General features: G+C 41.0%; 1 protein-coding gene and 1 pseudogene across 3 annotated transcripts in view; one reads left to right on the forward strand and one right to left on the reverse strand.

Moving 5' to 3' along the window:
• Window positions 1–16,667, reverse strand: part of SEC24B (SEC24 homolog B, COPII coat complex component) — an 81,261-nt gene extending 64,594 nt beyond the window's left edge. For 2 of the 3 annotated variants that reach the window (XM_027543854.1, XM_027543853.1), the window contains exons 1-2: window positions 15,634–16,390; window positions 155–898 (exon numbers count right to left, since the gene is read on the reverse strand). In XM_027543854.1, coding sequence (XP_027399655.1) covers window positions 155–898; window positions 15,634–16,375 — 1,486 coding nt within the window. In that variant the 5' untranslated portion in view covers window positions 16,376–16,390. Of the gene's footprint in view, window positions 1–154; window positions 899–15,633 lie in introns of all 3 variants that reach the window. The other variant, XM_027543855.1, reaches the window with a different exon arrangement.
• Window positions 16,668–21,320: 4,653 nt separating this feature from the next.
• On the forward strand, window positions 21,321–21,963 carry LOC113894695 (annotated as a pseudogene).
• The last annotated feature ends 5,849 nt before the right edge of the window (window positions 21,964–27,812 follow it).

Consider the following 27,812-nt stretch of genomic DNA (forward strand, 5'->3'; position numbering starts at 1 on the left):
ATTTTACAGTAAATAAAAGCAAATAAATAGCAAAAGGAAGCTAATTTCTGATTTTTCTAATGGGCAATATCATCTTTAACTGTCATGCAATAAAAACGGACTGGAAATGCACTGACTTTCAACCATGCTTTGGTGGACTTTTTATTCAACCTACCGGTATTTGTTGGGTTGCTGGCTGTAGCCAGGGAGGTGTGGTTTCGAATCAGATTGTCTTGGGTTGATGGAAGGCCTGGGGCTGACCACGAAAAAGTACTGTATCCTGAAAGACTCTGCTGCTGGTGGTACTGTCGTGATGGTGGAGGTGGAAGCGGGGACGGATGGCTGACAGCGGTGTTTTGACCAGAAAATGAATTATCTCTAATTGGCCTGACAGCTGGAGCATTCTGTGAGGTAAACATTTGTCGCCCATATGGATCACCAGCAGGTAGAGAGGGATATGAAATACTAGGATACGCAGCATTAGAAACAGTTGACAAAGCATAGTGACCACAAGTAGAGGGAAATCCCTGAGAAGCAACAGAGGAACTGGCAGAGTACGTGGCTGGACTGTTGTAATGATTCACAAAAGAGGAGTACGGCTGGGAGGCACTCGTATGCAAATGCGATGCGGAGGACGAGGCACCTTGGAAAGATCCCGGAGTGGATCCCACAGCGTGAGGGGCGGGAGGAGCCCTGCCATACATCTGCTGTGCTCCTGCTTGCTGGCTGGCTGTGTTAGGAGTCGCCACGTTCTGGGTTGGTACCGTATAGAGACCAGAGTAGTAATCACCACTCTGGCTTTGCAATGGCAATGAGGTCATTTTCCCAGGTCCTTGAGAGTAATGTCCTGAGGGAACAATATAGTTTTGAGGAGGCAATCCATACTCAGATGGAACCTGCATTTGATTCTGTGCCGGACCTGAAAAAGAAAAGCATGTATTGACAGGGATTAGTAAGAAGGCAACTAATGTTTAAGCACAGTTCCCATCTAAATGTTGCCCTAATTTACTTCTTCATAATCCCAAACTGTTACAAGAGACTGTACTCTAACAGACCCGCCGTGGTAGTCAGCCTCCACGATGGTGCCCAGTTACCTCCATGCTCTGGTACTCATACCCTCCCACGATACACCCATATTGGACTGTGTGACCAGCAGCATACAGCAGAGGCAATGCTATCACTCCTAAGACTTGTCCTGTCTCAGGTACTGGCACTCTTAGATCTCTCAGTGCGGAAGATCAAAGTTGCCAAGTTGTGAAGACCTCTCTGGAAAAACCCATACAGTGAGGAATCGCATTCTCATGACCAACAGCCAGAGAGAAACTGAGGTCTGAGAGAGACTGAGACTCTTCACACCAAGTAATAGAGTCTTAAAGATAACCAGGGCCCCAGCTGACAGCTGACTACAATCTCATGCTTGAGACCCTAATCCAAAATCTCCCAGCTAGACTGCTTCATGTCCCAAAGAAACTATGAGATTAGTACTTTTTGTTTTAAATTGGTAAGTTTTAGGCTATTTTGTCATGATAACAATATACCTACCAAAGTCGAAGTTCAAACCTTTCTTACTGCCCCCCCTTTTTTTAAAAATTATAAAACAATATATCTACTATTTAAAAAATTCAAACAATGAAGAACATAAAGTGAAAAGTACAAGTCCCCTTCTTTCCCTGGTAGCTGAAATCCTACTTCCCAGATGTAGTTTAGTTAATGGTTTCTTGTGTATTCTTTGGATACCTATATGTACAATATATGTAATATATACATACACACACATATATATATATATACTTAACCACAAAGACCATACTACAGTTCGGCAAGGATATCCATCTGTGTTAGCACATATAAATCTTTATTATTCTTCTAAAAGAATCTAATAATATTTCATTGTAGAAACATAACATTATTTACTAAATCCCCATGATGAATATTTATTCCAGGGAGTGAACTAATTTATGAGGTCTACCTTTGTGATGAATCTGCAGGATAAGTTCCTAGAATTGAAACTGGAGGTTCAAAGGGTTTAGGGGCAATTAAAATTGGAAGGAAAGTTATGACCAACCTAGATAGCATACTGAAAAGCAGAGACATTACTTTGCCAACAAAGGTCCGTCTAGTCAAGGCTATGGTTTTTCCAGTGGTCCTGTGTGGATGTGAGAGTTGGACTGTGAAGAAAGCTGAGCGCCGAAGAATTTATGCTTTTGAACTATGGTGTTGGAGAAGACTCTTGAGTCCCTTGGACTGCAAGGAGATCCAACCAGTCCATCCTAAAGGAGATCAGTCCTGGGTGTTCATCGGAAGGACTGATGCTAAAAGCTGAAACTCCAATACTTTGGCCACCTCATGTGAAGAGCTGACTCATTGGAAAAGACCCTGATGCTGGGAGGGATCGGAGGCAGGAGGAAAAGGGGACGACAGGAGATGGCTGGATGGCATCACCGACTCGATGCACATGAGTTTGAGTAAACTCCGGGTGTTGGTGATGGACAGGGAGGCCTGGCGTGCTGCGATTCATGGGGTCGCAAAGAGTTGGACACGACTTAGCGACTGAACTGAACTGAAAATTGACCATTATTGCCAAATACCTCCAAAAATGTCTATCAATTTGTACCTCTCATCAATGATGCTTCAGAATGCCTCATCTTCCCAACACTGAGTACCATTTTAATCTCTGCCAATCTAATAAGAGAGAAACATTTTATCTTGCAGTACTAAACTTTGAGTGATACTGAGAATCCTTACAAATGTTTCTTGGCCACTTGGGTATCTTTGTTATCTACCCTCTCCCCAAAGGATTGTGTGTCCCTTAATAATTTATAAATGTTCATATACATTAAGCAATTTAACCATATGTTACTATTATGTGCTGCCTGTATTTCCTTCAGATTACTTAACTTTGTTCACCTTGTCTCCTGCTATAGTGTCTCAATTATCATGTAGTAAAATCTTTCATGCTTGATAAAATTTTAATTCATACTTCATAAAGCCTCCCCCACTCCAATATTATAAAACTACCCATGTTTTCCTCTAGTGCTTTTAATACTTTCATTTTTACATATTTATCTTTGTTCCCTATAGAATGTATTTATTTTATCTGTATCATTAAAGTTATCATAACTTAATTTTATTAATAGTCTAAACATTACACTTTGTGCCACTCACTGTTCTAATGTTTTACATATATTCACTCCTTTATTCCTCCTCATAACAACCTGAAATAAAGAGTATCATTATAACTACTTTATAATAAGATAAATGAAACAAAATTTAAGTTAATAAAGTCACATACTTAGAAAGTAATAGGGCTGGGATTTGATTTAGATAATCTGGCTCAAGTCCATGCTTTTAAACAGTGATCTGCTGGCCCTCGCTACACTAAAATCCTACTAGCTTTCTTCAGCCCAGAAGGTCAATTATCTCAAACAATGGAGTTCTAGTTTTGGTTCCAAGGGCAAACTTGAATTATCCTGGAATCTAATTTGCTTGTCTTTTGGAATGAAATAGGTATCTGTGAAGTGAAGTGAAGTAGCTCAGTCGTGTCCAACTCTTTGCGACCCCGTGGACTGTAGCCTACCCGGCTCCTCCCTCCATGGGATTCTCCAGGCAAAAATACTGGAGTGGATTGCCATTTCCTTGTCAGGGGATCTTCCCGATCTAGGGATTGAACCCAGGTCTCCCACATTGCAGGCAGATGCTTTAACCCCTGAGCCACCAGGGAAGCCTCTGAAATGAAAAGTGAAAGTAAAAGTCCCTTGGTCATGTCCGACTCTTTGCGACCCTGTGGGCTGTAGCCTGCCAGGCTTCTCTCTCCATGGAATTCTCCAGACAAGGATACTGGAGTGGGTAGCTGTTCCCTTCTCCAGGGGATCTTCAGAACCCAGGGTTCAAACCCAGGTCTCTCACATTGCAGGTGGATTTTTTACTGTCTGAGCAACCAGGGAAGCCCAAATGAAAGGATAATCAAATACACACACACACACACACATACACATACACACACACACAAAGATATACGTATATAAATTTCAAGCTGTTTCAAGTTCACTGACACAGAAGAAGGTGTCACTGTATTCCTTGCCATAATAATGTATAAAATAGATAATACGTACTCATAAAAGATACATGAATAATATCCTTATTCTATTTTCAATTCCTACTAAATAATCTTTAGCATTTAGTCATTTAAATACATTCTTCAAAGATAACTCAGACAATCAAGCTGTAAACAAAAAATAAAGTCCAAACTTCTGTAATTCCAAGTATACAAGGAACCAAAACTCAGGTAACACTATTTTACTAGGTATATAATTTACTTTTCTTATAGGATATTTCACATGATCATAGTTCACTTACAAGAATTTACTTAAAAGGAAACAAGTCTTAATACAAATCTTTCATTAACATGCCTTAAAAAAAAAAGTGTAAAATGTTCTTCTCCTCTTACTAAAACAGATCTTAAAAAATGGTTTTGCCACTCTTCATTATAGCCTGAGAAAACCCAACAATGTACACATTTACTAATCAAGAGATCAGATAAATCTGTTTAAATATCTACTCACTCTATGATTTGATTTGGCTTATCTATGCTAAATGATCTCTGAAAACAGGACAATAACCATGATCTTGTCCAAGCTACTCAAATGCCATTCTTCTAAAAATAACAGGAATGTTGGAACTGGTAACATTTATCAGAAGTAAATTACCCACCAAAAAAGTCTGCTTACTTTTCCATCCATCAAGGAAAAGGAAGGTACTTACTTTGGAAAGAGGGTGCGAAGGTAAGAATAGCTAATTATATGTCAATGCATACCATTCCTTACCAAAATCTAAATGATCCAAGAGTACCCCCCCAAAAATTCTAGTATAATTTAACTAAAATAATATCTGAATTAACTCCTTTCAAAGTAAAATAATTTTTTGAATATTTAAAATCAATTTTTTTAAACTTGCACTAAAAAAAAATAAAGATCAGTTTAAATTTAAAGACAATGCTAGGACAAGAAAATAATTTTTAAAAATTTTGTCTTACTGTGACCTAACAAGTTGTGCATTTTCTTCAACTTTAAAATGTATTAGATAATTCTTAACTTTTTCTTAGGGTATATTAATAGTGAATGCTTAGTTGCTCAGTCGTGTCTGACTCTTTGAGACCCCATGGACTGTAGCCCACCAGGCTCCTCTGTCCATGGGATTCTCCAGGGAGGAATACTGGAGGGGACTGTCATTTCCTACTCCAGGGGATCATCCCAACCCAGGGATAAAACTTGGGTTTCCTACATGGCAGGCAGATTTTTTACCTTCTGAGCCAACAGGGAAGCCCAGGGGTTGTGAATATTAAAGTTATATTTCTTCTGTATAAACTAAAAAATAAGCCTGGCAAAGATCACAAATGCACCCAGTCTCTTTAAAAAAGAAAAAAAAAAAAAAGACACTCTGTAAATTATGGGAATTTCACTAGTATTAGCATTTTCACTTACTTATATTCCCGATAATTGCCTCAGTAACCGTGGCAGTTTTAAAGCATGGTCACCAAACTCTTTTGACACTCTGCTGATTGAAGGCTAGGATCTGTCTACTCCTCCTGAATTTGAGCAGGCTTGTAACAGCTTCCACCAATAAAGAATGGCAGAAGCAAAGCTGTGTAAATTCCCAGACTCAGTCATAGATAATTGAGCACCTGTATTGTTTGATGGGATTATTTGCATGTGGATCCCTAAGCAACTCCATAAGAAGCCCATTTACTCCACAGCTGCCATGGTCTAAGGATGCCAAAAACACACAGAGTGGTCACTGCTAGGCACTCTGGTTTGAAGTACAAGTCTGATATATTCTAGTCTAAGTGCCAGATGTGTGAATAAATGAGCCTTCAAGGTCATCCTAATCTCCAGCCATCAAAATAACCTTTGCATCTTCCCAGCTCTGGCCCTAGACGTCCTAGAGCAGAGAAAAGCCATCTTTGCCGTGCCCTGTTCAAATTCTTAGCTCAACACAAGCTGTGAGAATAATGGTTGTTTAACCCCTAAGTTCTGTTGTAATTTATTATGTAGTAATAGCAACCAGAATAGCAATCACTATTTTAAAAAATTCAGGATTCAGATTCTAAAGCCAAAATGCTATTTACAACAGCTCACACAAAAAGTAGTACTGAAAATACAAATCTAATGAAATATGTGAAGAATCTATATGTAGAAAACTACAAAACACTGACAAAAGAAATTCAGGACTTAAATAAATGGAATGATATATCATCTTTGTGGACAGGAAGGCTTGACATTAAGATGTAAGTTATCTTAATTTTGATCTTCAGATTCAATACAATCCCAAAAACACATGAAGGCTTTTTTTTTTTTTTTCCAAATAAATACCAACAAGAAGATTCTAAAATTTCTAAGGAAAGGCAAGGTACTAAAATAGGGGGGGAAAAAAAAAACTTTGAAAAAGAATAGCAGATTGTTAGTTCCTTGTTTAAAGCTTTCTAATGGTTTCTCTTGCCATCAAGAATAAATTCAAATTCTCTAATATGGCCTGTAAGATAGCGGGAGACAGGATAATCCCTCCCTCACCCCACATTCGTGTCCTAATCCCTAGAACCAGTGAAAATGCTAGGTTACATGGGTGGTAACATTACAGATAGCATTAGGGCTGTTAAGTCAGTGGACTTTCAAAGAGGGAATATATAATCCAGGTAAGCGCCACATAATCATGAGAGTCCTTATAAGTGGAAAAGGGAGGCAGAAGAGAGTCAGAAGGAGATGTGATCACAGAAGACTCCTCTGAGAAAGGCAATGTTGCTGGCTCTGAAGATGGAAAGAGTGGCCAAGAGCCAAGGAATGTGCACAGCCTCTGGAAGCTGGAAAAGGAAAAGAAATGGGTTCTCTCCTAGAGCCTCTGGAAGTGAATGCAGCCCTAATGACACCTGGATTTTAGCCCAGTTAGACTTCTAACCTACAGAAGATGAATTCATGTTGTTTTAAGCCACCAGTTTGTGGTTATTTGTTTCAGGAGCAAAGATAAAACCAATGCAAAGACTTTTTATGATCTGACCCCTGCCCTGCTGTGTGTGTGCTTGTGCTCAGTTGCCAAGTTATGTCCGACTCTGTGACCCCATGGTCTACAGCATGCCAGGCTCCTCTGTTTTGGGGATTTCCCAGGTAAGAATACTGGAGGGGGTTGCCATTTCCTTCCCCAACCAGGGATTGAACCCGTGTCTCCTGCATCGGCAAGCAGATTGTTTACCACTGAGCCACTGGGGAAACCTCTGCCACTCACAGCTCACTACTCCTCCTTTTCACAATGATTTCCTAAAGGCATACCTTAATATACTGCAAGTCCTCACCTGAGTTTGCCCAACTTGGATCAATAAAATGTATCAAAAGCTCTGCTCCAACTAGAAATGCCTAGTGTTATTATGAAGTGACACAGAATGCTGAGCTGGTAAAGAAGTGTAACTTGCCGCAAGAAAAGCAAAGGAGCCACAGCACAACATCAGGTAAGGCTGCATGCTACAGCTTTGTGTCAAAAGGCCAGCAAAGAGGTTGACTAGGGCAGAATATTAAGTTGCTTTATAAAGACCTCTGAAGGGGATTATGTTAATATATTTTCCCTGGAACCTGCTGTTTTAAAATACATGTGTTCTAAGTTTAACTCCTTCAAGTATGTCACCAAACACTTTAGCACTAAAGTAGCCATGAGTGAAAAGGCTGAAAATCTCTATTCCACACACACCCTCTCTTAGCACAGAGAGTTCTCAAGTCATGCTTGTTCACTTCTGCCTGTTCACACGGGCTCCTCCTTCTACGGAGCCTTCGAGGTTCCCTTCTACCCACTTCACCTGACCAACTCTTACTCATCCTTCAGCTCTCAGCTCTTCCTCTAGAAAACATTCTGTAATTCTACAGGTCGCTGCCCGCTTGATGTTGTATTGCAGTATATTGGACCTCTGCGACAGTGCTTTCCACGTGGGACTGTTACTAAGTGTACACTCTGTGAGTCAAAAACCTGGGCCTACTTTGCTCTCCGCTTTATCATATCCTTAAGGCTTAGGATAGTGACTGGCTCATGGATTCCATTGCTGTGTTTTGAAGAAAAAAAAATAAGCCCAGTAAATAATCATCAATATTTCTGTATCAGGCATTTATCTCATCACAATTATCCACAACTACATGATATTTAAGGGCTTCCCTGTTGGTCCCCTGGAGAAGGAAATGGCAACCCACTCTAGTATTCTTGCCTGGGAAATCTCAAGGACAGAGGAGGCTGGTGGGCTATGGCCCATGAGGTCCCAAAGAGTCAGACAGACTGAGCGACAGTATGCATGCATGTGCATGATATATAAAGAAAAAGAATTCAAAACTTAATACTTATACTCTACTACCAGAACAAATTACAAGTCTGAATATTTTTTCTCTGCCATTCTACACTTTTTATTCTTTAGCAGTTCAAGTATAAGAACACTCGAAACAAAACGAAAGTAAAAATCGACTGCATTTCACTGCATCTAAAGTGTTTTGACATTGCCGCTTTTTTTCCTTCTCATTAGATGTATGAGTTTCCTAGTACAGTGTAATAAATTACTACAAATTTAGTGGCTTAAAATAGTACAAATTTATTACTTTACAGTTTGGAAGTCAGAAGTCCAAAATCAGTTTCACTGAGCTAATGTCAAGGTGTCATGGGCAAAGCTGGTTCTTTCTGAAGCCTGAGGAAAGAATCCATTTCCTTACCTTGTTCAGCTTCTAATGGTCACCTGCATTCCTTGGCTTGTGGCCCCTTCCCTCCATCTTCAAAGTACATCATTCTAACCTCTGCTCCTGTGGTCTTGTTACTACTTTCTCTGTAGGCTGACTCCTCCAGTTTCCAATAAGGATGGTTGCAAGTGTATCAGGCCCACCCAGATCCAAGATAATCTCCATAGCTCTAATCACAGCTGCAAAGGTTTTAGATGGTCAGCCTGACGATATTATCATACACAAGCGAGATACAGCCTCTGATTTTCTATAAGCACCCTTGCTATCCTTATTGAGAGAAAATTATCAAAAAATCTACCCAAAGGATAGATCTGCCTCAGTGACATAATTTCCTTCCTGAGATCAGATTCTCACCAAAGGAAAACTGATTCTATTCCTGCTTTATGCAAACTCGATATGAAAATCAAAATTTACACAGCAAGTATTTTATGGAACATCTAGTCACTATACCAAAAAAATCATAGGCTCTTAAATGTTTCCTCATTCCCCTCATTCCATAGAGAAGCAACATTTTGAATATAAAAATGTTTGCTTCATTAATCTTTTCCTGAATTGAAAAGACTGAATTAATTCAGGAAAAAACTGAATTCCTGAATCAAATTCCTGAAATTTAAAAAATTTTAACATTTTTAAAAAATTTATTCTTATTTTTTGGTCATGCCACACAACATGCAGGATCTTAGTTTCCCAACCAGGGATGGAACCTGCGTCCCCTGCAGAGGAAGTGCACAGTACTAACCATGGGACTGCCAGGAATTTCAGAATTTCAACTTTTTTAAAAAGGCAGATTAAAAAGTTTTCATTATCTTCAAAAGAACATCAAGGTCAGCAAACTACAAGCTCCTCTGTCCTACTGAAATACAATTCATACTAATTTGGAAAAATAATTAATTACTAAAAATTTATTTCATTCATCACTGAACTACCAAGAAATAATTCAATACTCAGCCTGTATGTACTTTAACAATCATCTTTATTAAAACATTGCTGAGCCAGCTGGTGAACAGTCACAGTCCTGACCCTGCTTCCCTGTTACATCCCACCATGCTGGTCCCTTGCCCCAGACCCACTGACGATCCAGCAACTAAAGGAGTAATGCCGGGCACATTACAGTCTGACACAATTCTGCTCCAGTGTCAAGGCTGGGTGGTCAGTATGTTAAGTACTAATTACTAAATATTTTGAATATAAAGTATCAATAATATTGCTAAAATACATTTTTAATGAGCATAAAATGTATACAGACACATACACCTCTAAAAAGTCTGCAATTAAAACCCTAGTGATTTAAAAAATGGGGAGTGTGGATCACATCTGATTACCCTGGATTATTCTTCCTGATGGAAGGCTAACAGCAGTCACGGCTGGCAGACAGCGTCTGGAGCCATTCAGATGAGCTCTCACTGCACCTAGTGCAGACTACTCCTGCCACTCCCTCAGGTGTCCTCTTGGATGCCATCACAATGACTGCTAAGAGTGAAGGCGCCAAAAGAAAACCAATCCTGGCTGAAAACCTGCTACCTGCAAGGTTCTCTGCTTTTCTATCCATGATCTTATATAATTCTCACAAAATCCTGTAAGTATCACTACCCTCACTTTACAAACAAACAAGGACGTGAAAGGTTATTAATTCATACCATTTCACACAGTTTGGAAGCAGTGAAGATGAGAGTCAGTGAAGGTTCCAAACCCATTTCACAATACCTATTTATCAGAAACACTAGGAAAAACAGTGAGTTAGGACTTGGCTATGGTCTAGGCAAGGCATTTTACTACTCCCTCTTGCCTCCCTATTTCATCTCCCTTTTCCTCAATTCCTTTTCCTGGCAGCTTTCAGCACGCAGTCATATAAAACTTAAAACCCCTCTTCCCATAAAGCAGCTAGCTGAAGTAGTGGCCTATCGGTGGAAAACTTCCAAAAGCAGATTCTTTGCAGGGAGGGCTGGACAGTGTAAGAAAGTTAGTAGCCAAGTTCACGTACTCCATTGAGTGCCCATCGCATACTGCTGCTGGAAATACGATGAGGAAAACTCACATGGTCTCTGCTGCCTGAAGAATTTATATCCTGGTGTTTTGAAGGAAATGAAATGAAGGAACCCCTCAATTGCAAAGCATCTCATTTTACTAAACACCAGGTACTTTAAAAAACAGCACCTCATTTAATGTAATCTTCTCAACAACCCTAAGAGGAAGGTATTATTATTCCCTGAAGCTCAGAGATGTTAAGTAATTTTCTCCACAAAACCCTGGGCTGTAACAGAGCCTACACCTTTTTCACTAGCCTACATTTTCTGGCAAGTCTGAGTATGCTTAACCTACTGGAAATAATAGTGGCTTCCCCAGGGCTGAATATAACAAGATCTGCTCTAACACACAGTGTTAACTCTGAAGATGCTCTCATTTCTAGGAAAGTCCATTGAAGATTGGCTCAAAATCCCTTCTATTTCAACGTCTTTAGCATCTAATACTTCAGGGTTTACAGACGAATCAAAAAGATGGAAGTTAGCTGAAATACCGGGATCAGTGGCAATGAACATGATCCACAAAAATTATTACACATATTATCTCAGAAATTGAGGGGGAGGTGTGGGGTGGGAATGAAAATACAATGAAAGTAACTACAGCAACACAACAACAAAAAAGTAAAAACAATCCAGATACCAGACACTTGTGTATGTATTTTAGAAGATCCTTGAAACATCTATTAATCAGTTTAGGAGGAAATTATGTATGCAGAAAGTTCTATTATAGCATGGCACTGTCTTCATGAGAGGACCAGATGCTTCTGGTTGGCTATAAAGGAAGACTAGAAACTTGAGACAAAGACACTGCTCTGATCAAAAAGAACTCACTTCAGATACACTAGTATCTGTATGTACACTTGTATCATTTTAAATTTTGCATGTGCTCTCAAAGTTGAAGAGTTTCCTATAATCCACCAAACAGTATTCCTGAGTGAAAGGTATGTTTATGTAATGCTGCTGCTGCTAAGTCGCTTCAGTCGTGTCCGACTCTGTGCGACCCCATAGACGGCAGCCCACCAGGCTCCTCTGTCCCTGGGATTCTCCAGGCAAGAACACTGGAGTGGGTTGCCATTTCCTTCTCCAATGCATGAAAGTGAAAAGTGAAAGTAAAGTCGCTCCATCATGTCTGACTGCGCGGACTGTAGCCCACCAGGCTCCTCTGTCCATGGGATTCTCTAGGCAAGAGTACTGGAGTAGGGTGCCATCACCTTCTCCAGTTTATGTAAAGAAGTCTAATAATCAAGTAAATGAAGTCTGATAATTCCCATTACTATCTCATCTTTCTTGCATTATGGACAATGAAATGACAAAACTGCCGATAGTATCATTCTTGGGAAAGGCACAAGGTAGGAAGAAAACACATTTTCATTTGAAAACGAGCACCATTTGCTTCCTAAAAGAATCAGAAAGCAGTTTTATTGATAAATCTGAGTGACCCCCACCAAAACAAACAAACGAAAAAAAAAACCACTTATAAAATACCTCTTTCAATTTAAGTCAACGGGGAGAAATTATGGAGTTATGCCAGGTTCCCTGGTGGCTCAAGGTAAAGAATCCGCCTGCCAATGCAGGAGATGTGGGTGCGATCCCTGGGTTGGGAAGAGTCCCTGGAGAAGGAAATGGCAACCCACTCCAGTATTCTTGCCTTCAGAATCCCATGGATGGAGGAGCTTGGCAGGCTACAGTCCACAGACCCAAAAAAGAATTTAGACATGACTTAGCAACTAAACAACAACAACGGAGTTATGCTGCAATTACCAGGATATTATTCACTCAGTCTTTCTTTGTTTGAGGACTCTGTTTTGGAAGGACTCTCAAAAGGCAAAGTGTAAGCTGAAAAATATTCAACTAATACTTTCTATGAAAATACAATGATTCTAAACTGCCCATATGCTGCTCAGTGAAAAACTGAAGTACAGAAATGTAACTCCAAGGAAGGAAGTTCAAAAAGAAATATGTCACAAACTCAAAGAAATCAAACTGTATCTTCAAATAAGTGTATGTGGGGTGGAGGGAGGAATAAATGGGGAAAAGTATGTTAACAGTTAAACACAGAAAACAAGGAAAAATATTAATGAAGTCTGGGCTTCTGCCTCCTAACCCTTTCGAAAGTCAAAGTGTCTAGTAAGAGACTTCTTAGAGTCTGTTAATAGAAAGAGATCTGGACTTAAAACTAGAAAGACTGTATTAGACTTCATTTAACAAATGAAACTATAACTTGTTCTAGGCCTCGAAAATACTGAATAATATAGCAATGAAAGGAGACAGGCAGCTACCCTCAAGAAGTTTATATAGGCACTGGTGAATAACACCCACCCAAACCTTTCTGGATCTTGATTTCATCTGTTTAATTAGAGAATCGAACTAGGTGTCTTACAGACTGTACTCCAAAAACACCTGGACCTCCACCTCAATTTTAACCACAACAGCTCTGCTTTTTTCGGATGTCTGTAGCAGGGCTCTACAAACTCCTCTTGGAAAAGAAATCTGTTTTTAAAAATGTTTGATAAACACTAAAGTAAGTGATTGCTAGGTACCAATCCAATTTTACAACTCTGTCTTCTGTGATGTTTCAAACTCATACTTCTGATCTATTTCTTTTTCACCATGTCTGGAATTCCACAGAGATATAAAAAGGCAAACTAGTTTATACAGGACTGAAGAATCAATCACAAACCCAAACGATTGCTTAACCATTATCTTCGGATTCCAAAAACAAAAGTTACTTTTCTCTGAGATGAACAAGCAAAACAAAAACAGATTTGATCTTGTTATTTATCTACTTAAGCCACTTATTTTCACAAAAACAAACAAAAATTAACTCTAGTCCTTTATCTTCATTTCCAAATTCCTTAACACTCAAGACCTTTCTGTAATCTGGCCCCTTTTAAGTATCCTCTTCAGCTTTAATCGCTTGGGTTTTCCCTCTCACCTAGCACACTTTTTGCCTCTTGGTTCCTAAATTTTTCAACTTTGGTTCATGCTCCTGCAACAGCCCTCCCTCCCCTCCTACCTGTATCTGTCAAATCCCTCAAAGTCATAACCAACTTGAATGTCACCAAAATACATGTCAATTTAGGAGAAAGGCAGGGATTTTGTTTTATCTTTTAGGCTAATCTCAAGTCCCCAACTGCAAGCATGCAACAAATGCTGAAATGAATTATATCAAAGGAAAGCAATGATTACCAACAGCAGAAATCAAGCATCAGATATCTACATCTGGCTTCTAAATATATTAACTGATCTTTTACATATTTAACATCTTGATTACAACTGATATCCTGCCACTCTTTTGAGTATTCACAAAATTTTAAGACTAAGGCAAATATCTGCCACCTTAAAAATTGTACACTACGACAATAATGCATACTCAGGAAATCAAGAAAAGACACAATCCTCGGGTCACTATTAAACATGGATTTACAATATTCTAAAAGACTGGGGATCTCTTCTTTCAGTTCTTCCACACACAAAGCTATTTCAAAAACTAAACAAAAACAAGAATTTATGTTTAAGTTTACAAGAACGAAAACTGCTCACAAATAATATCTTCATGTTGGTTCAGGGCAGAAGAACAAAACGTACTACACTGTTCACATTCAAAACCCATACAGTAAACAATGACCAGAGAAAGTAGTGCATGTAACACTGACAATTATGGCTGATCCAAAGGATTATGAAGACTAAGCCATCACGTCTGACTTACAAAAAAAAAATTCAACTTCTGGTTCTCAGGATAAATGATAAACTGCGAGCATGAACAGCATCAGCTGTAAAAATTAAATGTTCGCTGAACTGATTTATAAAGTCCAGTAAGTTTTCACTAGCAGACTGGGTAAAATAGGTCAGTCCAACAATCATTTGAAGAGCACCACCAGACTTTGTTCTCTTATACAAACAGAGAACCAGACATACTCTTCTAAAGTATTCAATTAGTTTCGAGAGTTCTCATCTGAAACATTATCGTTTATACAGAGAGGGCCCCTCTCCCCGGGCCCCATCCACTAACTGAGGGAATGGATATCCTGCAAGCATCATTTTTCAGCGGAGACTTGTTACATCCCCAAAGCCCACGACCTTAGTGTGAAAGCGGCCTTCACGTTGCATTGCCTGCTGCCGGTATGAAGGCCTTCCCTCAAACGGGGCCAACTCTGGCACGTTTTGTGTTTCTGAAAGTGAAGCTGGGGGGCGGGGGGGAACACCCAGATCTAAAAGTATTCGTTTAAATCCATTTGACACCGGCTCCTTTTCAAACACGACCAGCCAGCTCCAGACGCTCGAGTAGCAGCCGCAGCAGCAATGACAGATCTCGAGGCCGAACTGGGTCAGGGTTACAGTTACACTTGTGTTGCCTATTTACACCCTTTGTCTACAAACTTGAGCTCTAACTTAAGTTTCCTTCCAGGCAGCGTGCTCGCCGGGCCTCAAAAATCAGAGCAATTTTCCCCGAGACAGGAAGGGCACAACCCTCCCCAGCTCCATGGCTACAAGCAGCCTTCCCCGGACCACGCACTCTGCGGCCCCGGGTCTCTCCGCGACAGGGGTCGCTCGGGGCATCTCGCCCGCACCCGGGGCGGGATAACCGGGATTCACGTGGGCTCTGGGCTGCCCCTTTTCTACGCCCCAACTCGCCCCGGAGGTTTAGGGCCCGGGGCCACACTCCAGAAGCAGCCCGAGTCCCCGATGCCCCGGGTCGGCCCCGCGCCGGGGCGTCCGTCCCCCCTCGCCCCGTCCCCAGTCAGGCTCTCGCCGTGCGCCCCCCGCCCCCAGCCCGGCAGCCCCCAACTCCCACCGCCCGCCCTACCTCCCCGCCCGATCGCGCCGCGCAGGCTGCCCCGCCGGCACTAGGCCCCGCGCTCCGCCCGGGCCGCCCTCCTCACCGTTCTGCTGGTGCGGCCCCGGGCCCGGGCCTGCCGGCGCGGCGGCTCCTGAGGCGGCGGCTCCGCCAAGCTTGGGCGGTATGCGAGCGCTGGCGGCCGGATGAGGGGACCCGGCGGGGGCCGACATGACGGCGCTGCTGGCGGCGGCGGCGGCGGTAGCTCGGCTTCGGTGGGGTGGGCGGAGGAAAAGAGAAGGCGGGGCCGGAGAGGCGAGAGGAAGAGGAAAGAACGCGGCCGGCGTCACCGAGGGAGTCACCCGGGACCGCGGCTGGAATGCTCGCGCTCCACCCCGCAGCCCAGCTGGGCCGCCGCGGGCACCGGGACCCCGCCCGGCCCCTGCCCTGCCGCCGCCCCAAGCCCGGAACCGCGGGACTCCCACCCCGGGTCGCTCCCCGCAGGCACGGGCTGCGCTCGCCGCAGCGCCCCCTGCAGGCGGATCCTGGCGCACCCAGGCCGGAGGCGGGGCTCGGGGAGGCGGCCTCCCCGGGCGAGAGTGGTGGACCTGGATCGAAGGCGCGCGGGGGCGGCTCCCGCGCGGGACGGCGGTGGGGAGGGAGTTCGAGCGCTGCGTGCGGGGTGACATCCGGAGCCCAGGGCTACGTCTGGCCGGACTGACCCCACTCACCCTTCCTCCGAAGAGGAACCCGGGGTTTGTCTTTGTTTTTCTAATCTTGAGGTGTTTCTCCCCCTTAATATTAAATTCTAAAGGAAATAGGCATTCAAGCTCCCAGTCCTTCGGCATTTATAATCCAAGGCAAAGGAAAAAGAAACATTTGTCTATGATAAACACAGAATCTCAGTCAGAACGGAGAACTTTTCTCACTGACTTACATACCGGGAAGAGCAAAGGGGAAGATGGAGTAAGAGAAACTGAAAGAGAAACTTAACCTCCTCAAGATTTTTGCCAAGAGTTGGCTCATCCTGTTGGTATTCAGAAGAGAAGCTGTAGCACCCAAAACAAGAACTCAGCTTCGTGTATCTTCGTGAGGGAAATCTCTGAATCTCTGGCATGTCCCAGCGTGCTAACTGGCAAGCAAGCCCTGGACTACATCACCCAAGTCGTTTTGCCATCTTATTCTGGCCACAGTTACTCTGTGTTAGAAATGAAAGTGTTCAAAAACATCGAATTCGGAATGGAATCCAGCAAGATGATATTTCTAATTACTGAATGATTATGCCGACCATAAAGTGAGTTGTAGGCCTGGAATAATGCAAAGTTCCCCTTTTAATTGTTGCCATGAATTAATGATACTTGGTGCTTTAATGCACCAGATGAATTACAAATAGGGTTTCAGTAGTTGGATTTGTAGTTTTTATTTTTGAAATTTATTCTCATTTCCACAATTCTGGCAAATTTTTCCTTTCCATTTTATACATTTACACTAATAAAGGACCCAAACAGTACCAAATGCTAAAATATACTCGTTCCTGCATGTGGAAGATACATTGTCAGATTCTTAGGTTTAAAACCTATGATTTTGTTAAATGTAAATTTTCAGAATCTTTAGAGAAAATTACACATATAAGACAATCCTGTCCTAGAAAACAGTATCATATTGATAAAAACTACTTGAATTTTTAACATTTTAGGTAGATAATGAAATACAATGTAAGAGAAAATAGTATAATGGGCTATCATATACCCATCAACTAGTCAACATTTGTCAATTCGGGATAATCTTGTTTCATCTATACTGGCACCAACCTCTACTCTCCTGAGATTATTTTGAAACAAATCTCAGATGTACTATTTTATAGGTAAGCATTAAACACGTATCTTTAAATGCATAACATAATCACAATACTGTTATACCTAAAATCATTAAAAATAATGTATATCATCAAATATACAATTAACAGTTGTTTGTAATAGTTTGTACTTCTGAGTTTTAGGATTTTCAACAATACATTATATTTCATCTACACAAAATGAGCAAGTGCTTTTCCACAGCATTGGCAGCTTTTCCACAAAAACCTAAGCCTCTGTGTGAGCAAAAGGTCACACCTTGCTTCATCAAGAAGATTGTACAATAACAGTTTTCAACACTTCCTAGGAGTCCTTTGAAAAGTGGCTCAGAAAAAAAAAAAAGCCACTTAAGGGAATAATTAGGCAGTTGGCTTTCTGCCCCTGGAATGTATCCTCTGGGGTGTAAGAAGCCCATTTTAATCACAGGTGTAGGGGATGAAGTTGAACTTTGTCTCTTTAGGGGAGACTCTTCTAAGAGGAGGATTAGAATGCTGTTTTAACACTTCTCCCCCACAATCTTTTTTTTCTTCTTTTGGCCAGCCATGGGGAATCTCACTCAGTTCCCCGACTAGGAATCAAACCCATGCCCCCTGCTTTGGGAGCACAGAGTCTTAACCACTGGACCTCCCTGCAATCTTTATCACCTAAGCTGCTTACACTTGTCCACTAATTCATCGTAATATTTTCTAGCATTTTTATGAGTCTTTTTGCATGACAGATTCTACAGTCTTTATGAAAATATATTATTTCACTCTACTGCTTCAAGACCCACGACTGCTATCAGCCAAGAAGAGGAAAAGGATGAAGGATGGAATGAATGCTTACTAGGTACCAGGCACTGTGCTAGTCTCTTTAGATATATTTCCCCCGTTTAGTCCTCACAGTAACTCTATGGGATATTTTTCCTATCCCCATTTTACCAGAGGAAACTAAGGCTTATATAAAGTTTAAGTAATCTTGGTAAAAATCATGAATCTGTAAATAGCAGAACCAGAGCTTAAACCAGAGTCTATTTAGCATCAAAATCTTTGCTCTATTCACTACAAGCTATAGTTGGTTAATTTACATTTTTCTTCATAAAGCTATGCTAATTACAACGTACTATTTTGCTTGTCAAAAGATTTTCAGTTTTACATATTTAGAATTTGTTCCAGTATTCTTTTGAATAGTGAATCTTAAAGTGTTTGAAATGCAAATTCTCAGGTCCCACCCCAGACCTACTGAACTCTGGAGATGGGAGCCAAGAGCAAGCTCTCCTGGTAATTCTGATGTACAGGAAAATTTGAGAACCACTGCTTTGAATAGCAAAATGAAGCTGAATTGGTCCATTCTTTTTTTACATTGGGGGATAATAGTTCTTTTCTTCAGCACATTTCTCCAATTTTTTACCAATCATTGAAAGTGGTATTTTGTAGGTGTGTGACTACAGTACCAGAGTCCCCAGTATGGGAGTGTCAATCCTGCTTGTTTTGATGGGCAATACTGAGACCAGGTCTGTGTCCAAAAGGGAAAAATGCTGTTATTGAAAGTGAGCTCTGCCACAGGTGCAGGAGGGACATTTTTGCTGAATGTCAAATTCTGACACGTGCCACTATTTGTCACCCCCAATTTGGGACTCATGCTCTGTAACAGAAGTTGTGGGAGCCTTGAACAACTGAACATCTATTTTTATATACATAAAAAAATGCTGATCCAGTTCCTTCTCTGTTGTCTCTGGCTTCCATCTTCCACACTTTTTTTTACCGCCTCTGGTTTTTAAATCACATTTGACCTTTGTAGAACACCCTTCCTCTTTTAGTAGCATTCCCTATTAGGAGTCCCTCTACCAATATGAAGACACAGTTTTCTTTTTTCTTCTCCTTATTCTGATCTGTTTACAGATTTATTGCATTTTTAATAGGCCAGGTATTGGGGATACAAAGATTAATAGGATGTAACCTGTCCCCATATGTATATGTATACATATATATCTTTTACATATATCACTACTGACTTTCTTATATATGGATTTCTTTGATTTTTCTTTTTCTTAAAACTTACTTTTATTTTTTTTCATGTTCCCTGTGTATCTTCATTTCTTCTTTTTATTAGGGCATCCTAAGTTGAGTTCCAAGACTCATATTATGATAGGAACAAATAATTTCACTGTTGTTCATATCATTTGATCACCTATGTTGATGTCATTTAACTAGCATTTAAGTCTGAAGTGTCTAAGACAACTAAGATTCTAAAAGATTAAAAAAAAAAAGTGGGACTTTTAGGCAAATAATTACCACATAGCCTATGTGCAAAAGTGCACTTACAGAAAATCCTCTCAAGTTCTCACTTAGAATATGTGGCTGTTATTTTAGCTATACGGTAATTTCTGTGGCTATCCACTCACCCAGCCCACAACAGGTTAGAAAGAATGAATCATGAGGCCGAGGAAGGAAACGCTGTGGATATAGGCACAATGGCAGCAGCAACACCAGTAGTTGGTAGAATAGATACAGGAGAGGCAAGAAAATCGAGAAGGTAGAAGTGAAAACGCATAGCAGCCTGAGGCAATTAGCTCAATTGAACAACCTTATATATTCCACTGAGAATATGATAAACATAGCCCACAGGTCTCTACCATCTGAGACTTTCTAAGCTGGTATTCTGAAGGGAATTGAATAGAGCGGACACTCATTTACTGAGCATCTACTATATAACTTGAAAACTCTTTAGAATATCACTCTTTTATATACAGATATTCATAGCTTTGCCTCTCAACTACTAAGAAATCTATGCTCTACACGCTGTTCCAGAAAACAAGGATACACAACCCATTTTTAGAATCTTAGAACTTTCACATATGAACAGGTTAGGTTCCCAAAGCTCCTTTCTTCAAAAGTCTCAATACTCACAAATCCAGGGTGAACTCTCTTAGGTCACAAATGTATTTCCACCAAACAGAAAAGTGAGTTTCTTTGAAGCTTTAGAACCAAGCTTACTCATCTCTTTTCTGTTGATATAAGATGTAAAGTGGTGCATCTCAAACTACAATGTGCCTATGAATCATTTGAAGATCTTGTTAAAATGCAACTTCTGATTTGGTAGACTTGGGAAGCGCTGAGGTTCTGAGTTTCTGGCCAGCTCCCAGGAGATACTGATGCTTGTGGTCCACAACCACTCTTTGTGCAGCAAGGTTCCAAAGGCATCTTTTCATTTACATTTCAAAGTGCACTGAGGAAAGGAATGCCCTCCGAAGGGAGCCCTTTAGCAGCTACTGTGTATTCCCACCCACTCATGTGGATGAAAGAAGACAGTGAAAAAGCTAGCTTCAAACTCAACATTCAAAAATGAAGATCATAGCAGCTAGCCACATCACTTCATGTCAAATAGATGGGGAAACAATGGAAACCATGACACACTTTATTTTCTAGGGCTCCAAAATCACTGCAGATGGTGACTGCAGCCATGAAATTAAAAGATGCTTGCTCCTTGGAAGAAAAGCTATGACAAACCTAGACAGCATATTAAAAAACATAAGCATTACTTTGCCGACAAAGATCCATATAGTCAAAGCTATGGTTTTACCAGTAGTCATGTATGAATGTGAGAGTTGGACCATAAAGAAGGCTGAGTGCTGAAGAATTGATGCTTTTGAATTGCAGTGTTGGAGAAGACACTTGAGAGTCCTTTGGACTGCAAGGAGATCAAACCAGTCAATCCTAAAGGAAATCAATCCTGAATATTCACTGAAAAGACTGATGCTGAAGCTGAAGCTCTAATACTTTGGCCACCTGATGCAAAGAGCTGACTCATTGGAAAAGACCCTGATGCTGGGAAAGACTGAAGGCAAGAGGAGAAGGGGATGACAGAGGATGAGATGGTTGGATGGCATCACCGACTCGATGGACATGAGTTTGAGCAAGCTCTGGGAGATGGTGAAGAACAGGGAAGCCTGGCATGCTGTAGTCCATGGGGTCACAAAGAGTCAGAGACAACTGAGCAACTGAACAACAATAACATGTTGAAGTATAGATTTAAATAGGTCTGGCACATCCGTGGCTTTCTACACAAGTAGTACTTTTTAAAGATACTGACCCACCGGTGACCCAGCAGAAATGATTCCTCCAACTTCCCCAGAACCCTTGGTGGCAGGCAGTTGGGGGTAGGTGGGGAGCCGTGGCGTAGATCTGGGGACCAGGTGTGGTGACTGCAGACTGTGGGAATGGCAAGCAACTACTAACGTTCTTCCGGATGCAAAGTAGAATTTCATAAGAATCTAATGGATGGCAAAGAGAAAACCTATGGTGGTCGTGTGGGCCCTGATGCCATGTATGTCAAATTAGTATCTTCCGATGGTCATGAATTTATTGTAAAAAAAGAACATGATCTAACATCAGGAACAATTAAAGCCATGTTGAGTGGTCCAGGTCAATTTGCTGAGAATGAAACTAATGTAGTCAATTTTAGAGAAATCTCTTCACATGTGCTACCAAAAAGTATGCATGTATTTCACCTACAAGTTTCATTCCATGGAGATTCTTGAATTCCCAATTACACCTGAAATTGCCCTGGAACTACTGATAGCTAGGAACTTCCTAGATTGTTAAATAAAATAAATTATAATAAACTGTTAACTTTTTTCAGTATTTAATACCTATAGTTCAGTTAGTAATTTTTTTTAATCTATAGAATGTTGCCTGTGTGCAATTGAACTTTGAATTCATTGCAAAGCAGATTATCTTCTGTTCTTTGCCTAGCAGAGTTGAAATTTGTTTGATACATCAACAAATTAAGACATGAACAAATATGCCATGCTTAGGTGGTTTTGCCTTACCCTTAGATGTGATTTTTTTAAATTAGAGCTGTGGTGATACAGTAAATGCTGAAATTTAGGTATAAATTGAACATGTTCTATAGGTAATTAATGGGGTTATATATTTTTATGTTTTTAGTATTTTTCAAAAACCCATTCTGATCTTATAGCAGTTGTTAGCATTATTAGAGTTATACAGTTGCATATCGTTGCAAATAATTGCATTATAAACATACTTATAATTTAGCCAAAATATTGATTTTTATAACTGTCAGATTTGAGAGTTGAAATTTCTTAAGTATCTTTTGATAAATATCAGTATTGTTTAAGTGTATCTTATCTTTTTGTTTATTGCTACAATTTAAGAACTTTATTTAAAATTTTAGAAGATTACTAAGTATAGCTTTAGAAGCAGGGACTTTTTGAACAGTAACCACACGGTCAACAAGTAAACTACATGACTTTTGTTTTGCATGCATTGTGCATTTTGGTCAATCCAAAGTACTGTGTTTTCATTGACTCTAAAGTTTCCTTTGCAATGTTAAAAAAAAAAAAAGATAGTGAACCGCCTCCTAATGGGTTACTATGCTTGATGTTGACATTGATCATCTTGCCACCCATTCAACGATGTTTCTATTTTGCCAATTACTTTTCCTCTGGCTGGATATTGTTTGTCCTAGAAAAATACTGTATTAGCACAGGCTGCCATGGCATCCCACTCCAGCACTCTTGCTTGGAAAGTCCCATGGATGGAGGAGCCTGGTGGGCTGCAGTCCATGGGGTCGCTAAGAGTTGGATACGACTGAGTGACTTCACTTTCACTTTTCACTTTCATGCATTAGAGAAGGAGATGGCAACCCACTCCAGTGTGCTTGCCTGGAGAATCCCAGGGACGGGGGAGCCTGGTGGGCTGCAGTCTATGGGGTCACACAGAGTCGGACACGACTGAAGCAACTTAGCAGCAGCAGCAGCAGCCATAACAAAATACCATAGCCTGACTGGCTTAAACAACAGAAATTTCTTGTCTCACAGCTCTGGCAGCTGGAAGTCTGAAATCAGAGTTCTAGTGAGAGCTCTCTTCCTAGCTTGCAGGGCTCCACCTTCTCACTGTGTTTTCTCATGTCTGTGGGGAGAGCTCTCTCTCTTGTGTCTCTTCTTATGAGGGCACCAGTTCTATCAGATCAGGGTTCCAAACTTCTGACCTCATTTAACCTTAATCACCTCTTCAAAGGCCCTATTTCCAATACAATCACATGAGGGGTGGTGGTGGCTACGGCTTCAACATGTGAATGTAGAAGCAACAAATCAGAATCAGAGGGGCCTTTAGGTGATCCAACTGCTAGTCTCCTTTGGGTGCAAAACCCTTGTTTACTTATTAAGTGAAAATACTCTTATTTTCCAGCTCTGCTCTGACATGAAGGAGCTGGAAAGCTCTACCCCAGAAGAAAATTACTTTGTACAATCTTTAGTGCCATCTGCTGGAAGCAGGCAAAATTGATATACTGTTGCTCCAGAAAGTTGATTTTTTTTTTTTTTTTAATGAAACTGATGCTGGGAGGGATTGGGGGCAGGAGGAGAAGGGGACGACAGAGGATGAGATGGCTGGATGGCATCACTGACTCGATGGACGTGAGTCTGAGTGAACTCCGGGAGTTGGTGATGGGCAGGGAGGCCTGGCGGGCTGCGATTCATGGGGTCGCAAAGAGTTGGACACGACTGAGTGACTAATCTGATCTGAAGTTAAAATATAAGGAGTGTCTTTATTACAGAAAATTAGTTTAAAAATTTTAAACCACTTTAAAGGATAAACTTCAGTTAGCTGAAAAAGAATCAGTTGTGTGAGACAATTCACTATTCAGAAAATGCCAGATTGAAAAAAATTCAAATTGGTATGAAATTTCAAAAATTTCATCTCAATTCATTTAGAGAGGACATACTTTAAAAAACAACTATGATGGCAAGATGTCTAAAAATCTTGCCTTATTAAAAATGTCCAAGAATTTGCAGGGTTGAAGGTATCCCCACATTGGGACAAAAGTTCAGCAACTTGCACCCAATTCCAGATTCCACAGTCTGTCATTCTATTTGTCATTTGGATTTCGTTTAGTTTCATATTTTCAATAATTATAAAACTTTTATTAATATCCTTGAAGTCTTCAAAGTCATATCCAAGTCTAATTTCAGTAAAATTTAAACCTGTTATGAGCTGAATTGTGTTCCCTCATAATTCAAAAAGGGCTTCCCTGATAGCTCAACTGGTAAAGAATCCACCTCCACTCTGGGAGACCTGGCTTGAGTCCTTGGGTTGGGAAGATCCCCTGGAGAAAGGAAAGGCTACCCACTCCAGTATCCTGGCCTGGAGAATTCTATGGACTATATAGTCCCTGGGGTTGCAAAGAGTCGGACATGACTGAGTGACTTTCAGTTTTCATAATTCAAATGTTGAAGTTCCAACCCCTAATAACTCAGAATGTGACTGTATTTGGAGATAGGACCTTTAAAGGGGTAATTAAGGCAAAGTGAGGTCATATGCTGCTGCTGCTAAGTCGCTTCAGTCATGTCCAACTCTGTGCAACTCCATAGACGGAAGCCCACCAGGCTCCCCCGACCCTGGGATTCTCCAGGCAAGAACACTGGAGTGGGTTGCCATTGCCTTCTCCAATGCATGTAAGTGAAAAGTGAAAGGGAAGTCGCTCAGTCGTGTCCAACCCTCAGCAACCCCATGGACTGCAGCCCACCAGGCTCCTCTGTCCATGGGATTGTCCATAGACAGGTCCTAATCCATTATGGCTGGTGTCCTTATGAGAAGAGGAAGGACCCTGTTAGGACACAGAGAGAAGGCACCATCTGCAAGCCAGTGAACCCTGCTGAAACACTGACTGCTAGCCCCCAGGACTATGAGAAAATAAATTCTTATTGTTTTAAGTCAACCAGTCTGTGGTACTTTGTTATGGCAACTCTAACAGACTAAACAATGTCCTTCCTGTGGGGGTCCTTCCTTTTCTCTAAACTATATTGAAGGAGAGTTTCTTTACTTCCTTGGTTCACCATCTCTTTCAAAAAGTTGTTTTTTTTTTTTTCTTATAACAGCCTTCTTCTTCGCTAATGAAAAGTAGAAATCAAGGAGATTCCTAAAGACAGTTGCTATGTAATAGACTCAAATAGTCCTTATTACACTCTAGCAAACATATGATGTTATAGGGTTCAAGTTACAGGAAACTTGGTATAAGTAAGGGTCATTTTAAACAAGAACTTCTCCCAGGAGATTTTCTCCTTTTAACTATAACAAAGTAGGGAATGTAGAGAAACATTCAGGAAAAAAAGATTGCATATTCTAAGGGATGCCACATGCTTTAAGAGAATAGCGAAAGGCCTCCAGTCGTCTCCTTGGTGTGACTGGAGCCCAGGTACACCTCACCCCATGGCTTCTCACTTTTACACCACGTAGGGAAAACGTCGGAAAAGGTAGTGAACAAAGTAGAAGCAAAACTCCGAGGGACTCGGGGATTGAAAGAGCAGGAGGACGGACTTCCGTGGTGGTCCAGTGGCTGAGATTCCGCAGTCCCAGTGTAGAGGGCCTGGGTTCCATCCCTAGTCAGGTAGTTAGATCCCACATGCCACAGCTAAGACCTGTACAGTCAAATAAAAGAATACAAAACAAACATTAAGAAAAAAGAGCAGGAGGAGGTTTTAGCTGTCATGAGTAAGGAGCTTGTAAGAAGCTTCAGAGAGAGAAGAGATTATGTTGTAGGAGGGTTTCCTATTTGCTTTTCCACTGAAAGGCCTCGTTATTAATACATCTCTATGGTGATGGTTTAGTCGCTAAGTTGTGTCGACTCTTGCGACTGCCCTTCCTCAACGCCCCAAGGACTGTAGCCTGCCAGGCTCCTCTGACCATGGGGTTTCCCAGGCAGGAATACTGGAGTGGGTTGCCATTTCCTTCTCCAGGGGATTTTCCTGACCCAGGCATCGAACCCAGGTCTCCCGCATTGCAGGCGGTTTCTTTACTGACTGAGCTAGGAGGGAAGCCACCATACACCTCTAAAGAAACTTCTAAATCCTTTTTTGGATTAAGTTTGTTCAGTCTACACTGGGTACTATGTGATCCAGTGTCTGTGAGGCATCTCATTCAAAGATAATGGGACTAATTTTGTAAATAAGTTTCTTTTAAGGACACTTTTAATACTAAAGATCTTTATTATTTACAAAATTAGTCCCATTATCTTTGAATAAGATGCCTCACAGACACCGGATCACATGGTACCCAGTTGTAGACTGAACAAACAATCCAAAAAGAATTTCCAGTCCCCATTGTTCTTATTTCCTGGATCTGGGGGTGGGGTTTGATATGTGAGTAAAGCGGGCCTTTCCTGCCTACTTTCCAAGACAAGAAAAAAAAAAGTTCTTTGTTTTCCATGAAACTGTAGTGGACCTCTAAGTTGCATAGCTGAAGCATATAATCTAATCCATATACTTTCTCCATAACTACTAGTGGGAAAATTTGCAGTCCTGATGTCTATTAGTTTCTCCCCCTTCAACTAAAGTTTGGAAAATATGTGCTTTGAGACACACTGTGGGCTGAGTTAACATTTCTTCTCTGTGTTTTATTTTTATTTTTTGTAAATTAATTAATTTGTTTTAATTGGAGGCTAATTACTTTACAATATTGTATTGGTTTTGCCATACACTGACGTGAATCCGCCACGAGTGTACATGTGTCCCCCATCCTGAACGCCCCCTCCCTCTTCCATCCCCATCCCATCCCTCTGGGTCATCCCAGTGCACCAGCTCTGAGTGCCCTGTCTCATGCATGGAACCTGGACTGGTGATCCATTTCACATATGGTAATATACATGTTTCAATGCTGTCTCTCAAATCATCCCACTCTTGCCCTCTCCCAGAGTCCAAAAGACTGTTCTATACATGTGTGTCTCTTTTGCTGTCTCACATATAGGGTCATCGTTACCATCTTTCTAAATTCCATATATATATGCTTTAATATACTGTATTGGCGTTTTTCTTTCTGATTTACTTCACTTTGTATAATAGGCTCCAGTTTTATCCACCTCATTAGAACTGATTCAAATGCTTTCTTTTTAATAGCTGAATAATATTCCGTTGTGTATATCTACCCCAACTTTCTTATCCATTCGTCTGCCAATGGACATCTAGGTTGCTTCCATGTCCTGCCTTTTGTAAACAGTGCTGTTGAATGTTGGGGTCAGGTGTCTCTTTCAATTCTGGTTTCCTCGGAGTGTATGCCCAGCAGTGGGATTGCTAGGTCGTATGGCAGTTCTATTTCCAGTTGTTTGAGGAATCTCAACACTGTTCTCCATAATGGCTGTACTAGTTTGCTTTCCTGCCAACAGTGTAAGAGGGTTCCCTTTTCTCTGCACCCTCTCCAGCATTTATTGTTTATAGACTTTTTGATAGCAGCCATTCTGACCGGGGTGAGATGGTACCTCATTGTGGTTTTGATTTGCATTTCTCTGATAATGAGTGATGTTGAGCATCTTTTCATGTGTTTGTTAGCTATCTGTATGTCTTCTTGGAGAAATGTCTGTTTAGTTCTTTGGCCCATTTTTTGATTGGGTCGTTTATTTTTCTGGAATTGAGCTGCATGAGCTGCTTGTATATTTTTGA

The sequence above is a fragment of the Bos indicus x Bos taurus genome, chromosome 6 (assembly GCF_003369695.1).
Source record: "Bos indicus x Bos taurus breed Angus x Brahman F1 hybrid chromosome 6, Bos_hybrid_MaternalHap_v2.0, whole genome shotgun sequence".
NCBI lineage: Eukaryota > Metazoa > Chordata > Mammalia > Artiodactyla > Bovidae > Bos > Bos indicus x Bos taurus.